The sequence below is a fragment of the Oxyura jamaicensis genome, chromosome 3 (genome assembly GCF_011077185.1).
Source record: "Oxyura jamaicensis isolate SHBP4307 breed ruddy duck chromosome 3, BPBGC_Ojam_1.0, whole genome shotgun sequence".
In the NCBI taxonomy this organism is placed as follows: Eukaryota; Metazoa; Chordata; class Aves; order Anseriformes; family Anatidae; genus Oxyura; species Oxyura jamaicensis.
The window spans coordinates 91662896-91670117 of NC_048895.1; the positions used below are offsets into that span (position 1 = coordinate 91662896).

Consider the following 7222-nt stretch of genomic DNA (forward strand, 5'->3'; position numbering starts at 1 on the left):
CACACGCACGCACACACATACGCACACACACCCATACATACACACGTACACATACACACGCACACACAGCCGCACACCCGGCCCCGCGCCCTCCTCCCCGGCGCCCCTCCCACCCCCGGCGCCAGCCAATAGCGGCGCCGATTTGCCCAGCGGGGCCCCGCCCCTCCGAGGGGTCCCTCACCAATAGCAGCGCCGCAGGGCGGGGTGCCCGCTTCGCCCCGCCTCCCTAGTTAAGGCGGCCGGGGGGAGCGGGTCGCTCACTGGCGGGCGGGAAGGAGGAGGAGGAGGAGGGTGAAGAAGAAGGTGGGGGGGGGGCGGGTGGGAACAAACCGTGCGAGGCGCACGGAGCCCGGCACGCGCACGGCCCCCGCCCCCCGCGCAGCGAAGGGGGGAGGCGGCGCCGGGGGGGCCGAGGGCAGCGCCCCGCCGCGGGAGGGGGTGGCCGGGGCTGCGCTGCGCACCTGCGGGGCGCCGAGCGGGGCGGGCGAGGAGGAGGAGGAAGAAGAGGAGGAGGCGGCCGGAGGCGCGGAGCCAGCCGGCGGCCGCGCAGCCCGCCTCCGGCTTGGCCAGCCGGCTTGGCCCCGAGGAGATGGAGCAGGAGAAGTACCTGCCCGAGCTGATGGCAGAGAAGGACAGCCTGGATCCCTCCTTTGTTCACGCCATGCGCCTGCTGGCCGACGGTAAGGTTCCGATGCCGCCTGGCACGGCCCAACGCCCCCTATCCCATCCCATCCCCTCCCATTCCCATCCCCGGGGGATTCCCGCGGAGCCTGCCCTGTGGGAGCCGCGGTCGGCTCCCCTGGTGGGGCTGGGCAGGCAGGGCTTGCGGGGCTCCCGGTTGTGTTTTTGGGCTCCTCTTTCTCGGGGAGCTCATCGCAGCTCGTTCCCCCGGCACAAGGAACGAGGCTATGGTGCTGCTGGCGCTATTGAGCCTCTAATAGGGCGCTATGATGGGCGCTGGTGGCATGTGGCTGATCGGCTTCGCGACACAGTTTCGCCCAGGACGTGACAATCTTTGTTTGGATTCGTGGTGTGATCCAGGATATGCCGCTTGAAGCGTTTGGCTCTGCACTCTAGTTAATCCTGTTCACCTCACTTTGGTCAAACTGGTTCAGAGAATCTTCAGAAAGTTTGCAATTTCGTGGGTTTTTAAACAACTGCTTGGCATAGTTATTGAATGTAGGCCTCAAAGTACAGTGCCTCAACTACCACAGAAGCGTAACCCAGTGAGTTCCCCTCGCTCTTCTCTGTTTCTTCTGAGGCCCCCAGTACTCATTTGAAAAATCCTTGCTAAATCTGGAAAAGAAGTGACAAAGGATGATGCATAAAGCAAGACAAGCTATTGAGCCCTTAGATGAGATCAAGGCAAGAAACCTATGGATAGGCCCTTGAGGGGGTCACAAATTCAAATCACCTCACAGTCAGGGGAAGTGAATGACTTCCAAAGTTCTGTTACGTTTTAGGGACAATCAAACTATATAAAACTTATTATGCTAGCAGTAAACGTCCTTCCCTGTGTCAGCAGTCTGTGAATTGTCTTCCTTAAATATCTGTTTTATTGATTGTGAATGAATGTACTGAGCCCAGGTTTTATTGGAGTGCTCCCGTTTGACAGCTCAGAAATTGAGGGTGAAAAAAGACATGTTCTATGCACCTTTTTAATAACTATCTTGCTGCTGAAGCGACAACTGTATTACTTTGTATGGTTGTTTTTCTAATAAAAGTGCAAGAAACGTAAAAGTCTGCATTTCCTAGAGGGGTGTAGTTTTTGCACCTTGCAATTTGGTCTTTTCCCAGAGGGGGGAGGTATCTGCTGAGTGTATGCATGCGAAAGATAGAAAATGCATGAAGGACATCATTAAAAGTGTGAAAAGTAAAGTTTTTAAAATAAACAAGACCAAAATGGGTATTTCTAGGAGTCAAACCCGTGCAGAAAATATATTTTGGGCAAACGTGAGATTGAATAAAAGATTAGTCTTCTCTTTTCCTCTTAAGATAACGAGGACTAGGTATATGTGGATTTTTAAAAGATGAAGGTGAGCTGTCTGTGGAAGCTGTAGGGAATGTTAATGTCAGATTCCCACCAGATACCTGGCATTATCCTTCAAAACACCATCTGTCAAGCTTTCTAGAGATTCATTTTAGAGTCTAACATATGATAGCTATTGAAACAGTTTCACTAAAGTAAGAGTATAACTAGTTAAGGAAACGAGTGAATGCACTGGATGCTGCTGGGTATAAATAGAAAGAAAATACATGGAACCGGAAGAATTTTTCAGATGCCAGAAAACGGGTGCAAGGATCTCTGTAATACTGTATTTCTAGGATGTATTAGCAATGAAGTGATGCTTCCAGGCTCTGGGCTTCTATTCTTTAAAAAAATAATATGTGAGCAGTTATATCACAATTGCAACCAGGTGTTGCTTTTGTGGTATACTAAGCTGTCATGATTGCCAGTAGATTTTGTATAAAATGTGTAAGTATAGCTTTGAAGGTTTTGGCTTCAGAGCTGAGAGTCTCAAGCTTTCACTCTGCCTTGAAGTGCTGTGATTTTTCATGTCAGCAGCTAGAACATGGAGTTGAGAGGATTCATGCTGCTATTTGAAAACACAGAAGGGCAAGCAGACATTACAGAAACATGGCTTCAATTTACGACACTAGATTTACTTGTAAAGATAAAACCTAACTTTTCCTCCCCATTAATTCTTTGCTTCATTGTGCTTATTTTAAAAACAACAAATTACTTACAGTTTTTGATATCTAGGTCTGTGTGTCTGTGTCCTGCAGGTTGACCAGTGTCAGGTGCCTACTTGAATCAGTAGATATTTATCCCTCATCACTGGAAGATGATGTGTAGAAGTTATTTACGTTAGTCCTTGTCTGGGCTAGAGCCTCCCTTTTGCAATGTATGGTGAAATCCACAGAAATGGTATGCTTCCCCAGACAGGGAATGCACATACTTATCAGACAACACAAAGTTGAGAAAAGAGATATTAATGCTGCTTATATAGAAAGTGTGAATCATAAAACACAACTTCTCTAAAAATCACAGGTGAATTCTGAAAATGAACCCAGCCTCTTAATGACTAAAGTAATACCAGAGTCAAAAACATTTTATTCCTACCCCCCAACAGGCCATTACCTGTTTTGTGTAGTAATAGCTCCGGTATGATTATTTTTTCATTAGAAATGGAAAAACCATTTATATGCCTTCTATTAGAAGGACATGTGAAGTGTGGATGGATGGCGATCATTTGCCTCCATGTGTGTTAGTTTAAAAAAACTTCTGCAGAATGCATTGAGCGTTGATACAGTCAGCAATAAAACCAAAAGACCTCTTTTAATTGTAACTGGTTGCCAAAACCTAAAGGATTGGCAAATATTTGCTCTTTGGAGAGGGTTTTTGTATTTCAGTTATAATATTCTGTACAGCAGTTTTTTTCGTGTTTGTGCCTGGTAGAGATGGAAGAATCACCCTGTTTAGTGGATAGTTTTAACCAATTTTATTGTAAACTGCCTTTTTTTTTTTTTTTAGGTAAGATCATCCTGCTTCTAGTGATGGGATCTGTCCTCACACACTAGATCAGGATAAACACTTGGTCAGTTGAAAAATGTCAAAGTGAGGAGAGCATCTTTGAGCAGTGCCTTTTGTGCATGAGTTGTGTTTGTCACAGCACAATCTCAAGATCCAGCCGGAGTTCAGAGCTGTTCTTGTTCTAAATTCCATTGCAGTCCCTAACAAGTGACTGACATATTTTTTGCATACATGTAAATTATTTTTATTAAAAAGTGTCAGTTAATTGTCTATACATTGCTTGGGACAAGCCAAGTTTATATTTGTAAATGTGGCTTTGGAAATCTAGCGCTGTATATTACTAAAGCCATATCTGTGTTTTCTAATACAAACACATAGGAGAAAGACCTATTGGAAAGAGCTAGCCAAAGAAAGATCATCTCTCCCCATGGAAATATCAGCATTACTTGGGTAATGAGGTAGCTAATTTCTCTCTATGTAATGACAGTACAATTGACCTCAAATTGTCAGTTGGCATTCTGAAGGCAATGAGAGCCAGGCCTTTAGCTCTAAACTTGAGTTAAGTCCCTAGATTATTCCACGTGGAGTAGCATGAGTTTGTTAAACCTCCAGTCACGTCAGTTAGATTCATATAGCTCAGCTTCATAAAGCTCCTTGTAGGACAGGGCATGATTATTCAAAAGATGTATAATTACTTAATATTTACACCCAGTGAACATTAGTAATGCCTTTCATAAAACAAGGATATAAAAATTGTTTTAGGTAGCTTGAAAACTGCTGGTGTAATGCAAATTCATTTTGTCTTATGTTCAGGATTTCAACTGATATTTTTGTATATGTTGAACTTTTTATTTTTGGACTTTGGGAGATTAATTTGCTTTTCATATGGGAATGCAGATTTCGTTTATAACCTTATGTTCCTATTAAAAACCGTGGGGAAGTTTTAAGGTCACTACATGAGAATTATTCATCTTGGTGATGTAGAAAATTAAGGTTGTATCCTTAACCTAAGATATGAAAGGCTCTTGGTCAAACCTGTGACCTGCTGAAGTCAGGCCTCTGACACTTTTTTAGTTTTCTGTAACAAACTACTTGTGAAAAGATATTTACAAAGTTTATTAGCTTACTGTCTATTCAAGTCTTTGAATTAAAATAAGATTAATATCAAATGTTAATGTAAACACAGATTAATATTAATATGTGAGCAGTCAGTTTTCTGCTTATTGTGTTACTTTTTTCCCTGAAGTTTATATCAGGTGAGAGGAAATCTGTGTTCACAGAATAGTTTGTATTAATCGTTTACTTTGCTGTCCCACAAAATGCAATGTGAACGACTGGAAGGCTGACTCAGGAAACATGCTCATGTTTAGAGCATGTATTTTAGAAATTAGTTTCATTAAAAACTAGATTTTCAGAGCTATTATTTGGATCTTATTCAGTAAAAGGGGATAACAAGTGCAAACTCTAGATGAATACAAGGTACTTATTATTTCAGTAAAGCAACTGTGTGCTAGGTATCACAGACTCAATTCAAAACTTACTGAAGTTAATGGGAATCTTTCTGTTGCCATTTGTGGGCTAGCTGGCTGTCCTTACACAAATATGATGTATTGATCGATGCAGCTAATATAGGGAATAATGAAAAAGGATATTCTATCGCTACTGCTGACTTTTGAAATGAATGTATGTTTCACTCTTTAATTTTTTTTTTTTTTAAAAAAAGGTAAATTGTTGTTTTACTGTAGTATGACAGCATGGTGTGTGTTCATAATCTTTAGGAAATGGTCTGGCCTTGCAGAATGCAATGTAGGTAAGTCCCAGGAGATAACTGGTTTTAGCAAAACCAAAATAGTATAAAATATTATACTGAGTAATTAAAGCAACCTTTGTGAGTTTATGTTGACCCGAAATTGTTAGTCACAAAAACTGGGCTTCTTGAGGGTGGGAATGGGGGGAAGATTTAACAAAACAAAAATAAAATTAAAAAAAAAAAATCTTCCTTGCAGAGATCTGAAGCAGTTTAGGACCATTTGATCTGTGATCTTAGAAAGCAAGTCCTTTGAAAAACAGTAAATTTCCTTACAAAGAAGAAACTATATAAATGCAATAACTGAAGGCTAGATTCTGATACCCTTTACCACAATTGTCCATTTCTCTTCCTTTGTGCATCAAAATAGATATTTTTAAGCTGAAGAGACTCAGAAATTGATATAAGCAGCTGGTACCAAGAGAAGGAGGAATAGCTCATTATATAGCTGAATAGAAAATGAACTGTTAACTTCCCAAGCATTTAATACCTGCATAATGTGTGGAATAGTGGCCATCTGTAACCAGGAGGTGGCATGGTTGGGCTCCACATGCCAAAATATAGCTTCACATCCCAGCACCTCCTGGGAAAGGGCTAGTCAGGCCCATCAGGTACTTCCTGTTCTTGTTCACTGGATGTGTGCTTTTCTTGTTTCAGCGATATGCAGACAACATATACTGATGACCAGATTTGCTACAAGAGGCTAGTTGCCTACAGAATCTGATAGGTTCAATAGTGACCAGTGCATAAGACTCCTAAGAAAGACTAAAACATGTACATAAAAAAATATGTCTACCTAGCCCACTAAGCAATGCAGGAAGAGTAAAAGAGCTCTTTAATGATATCTGCTGAGAGACAGGTTTCAGGCTCAATATTTTGGGTCTTATTTCAGAATGCATAAATATTGCTGTTGTTGGATAGTTCCTGTACAACGCTTGGTAAAGTAGGAGCACATCATGCTTTCCTGTGCCTGGCAGCTGTATCTTAGGCTGAAGGCACTACCCTGATGAAGCAATGTTTCCTTGACCTGCAGAGTCACTGCAGTAATACTGCATTTCAGTACAGGGTGAGTGTGCATTTTTTTTCTTTTAAGGCTATTTTTAACTGTTTCAGTTCAAATCTCTTTTCAACAAGCTACTGAATTTGACAAAAAATTCAATGTCCTCACATCTGACTTTAGTATATATATTTCTCTTACTTACTCTTGATAAAAAGTAAGTAATTAAAAGTATTTTTCTTGGGGATTAATGAAGTATGTGAAATTGAAGCTGTTTTGTGGACTGATCCTGCCAATGTGCTATGAAGGTATGTGTTCATCTTTTGTTCACATGACATTTTGCAGCCCTTGGATGGATGTTGTGGCTTAGAGCTCCATAACAGAATAGGTGAGGATGTGGACAGTTTATAAAATGGTATAAACTTTAATGGTGCTTTAATAGAGCTACAGTACAGTATTTGGCATATAATCAAATAAGAACTTTGGAGGACCGAACAACTAAATAACCTTGACACAGGGGTAGAGGTCTGAGGTGCATAGTAGATGGAGATTTGATGTCTTTGCCTTGTACTATATACCTTCAATGAATACCCTTTAAAACTCATCTGGAAGTTGAAAACTAATACTGAATTTCAGTCTGATCTTTGACATCTCTGAATGAAAATAACTGCATAAGAAATATGTATTCTTATTACTTCTCTTAGGAAATTATTCTTTTTAGATCATCAGACAAAAATAATCCTGGTTATTACTGTCTTCCATAAATTCTGTCATATTTTAATTAGAATCCTGCTGGAACTGAGTACAGCTACTTCCTTACCCTAGAAAGGCATCCATAGTGGAACTAATAAAAGCTATGAAGATAAATTATCTAAGACTTTTG

At 41.4% G+C, this 7222-nt stretch overlaps 1 protein-coding gene across 7 annotated transcripts in view; it reads left to right on the plus strand.

Annotated features, from left to right (window-relative positions):
- The first annotated feature begins 315 nt into the window (after positions 1 to 315).
- Positions 316 to 7222, plus strand: part of KHDRBS2 (KH RNA binding domain containing, signal transduction associated 2) — a 381354-nt gene continuing 374447 nt past the window's right edge. For 4 of the 7 annotated variants that reach the window (XR_004749880.1, XR_004749879.1, XR_004749881.1 and 1 more), the window contains exon 1: positions 319 to 680. Coding sequence is in view for 3 of the 7 variants with exons in the window: in XM_035323018.1 (XP_035178909.1) it covers positions 590 to 680 (91 nt within the window). In the remaining 4 variants the exon portion in view is untranslated. Of the gene's footprint in view, positions 681 to 7222 lie in introns of all 7 variants that reach the window. The other 3 variants (XM_035323020.1, XM_035323019.1, XR_004749882.1) reach the window with 2 other exon arrangements.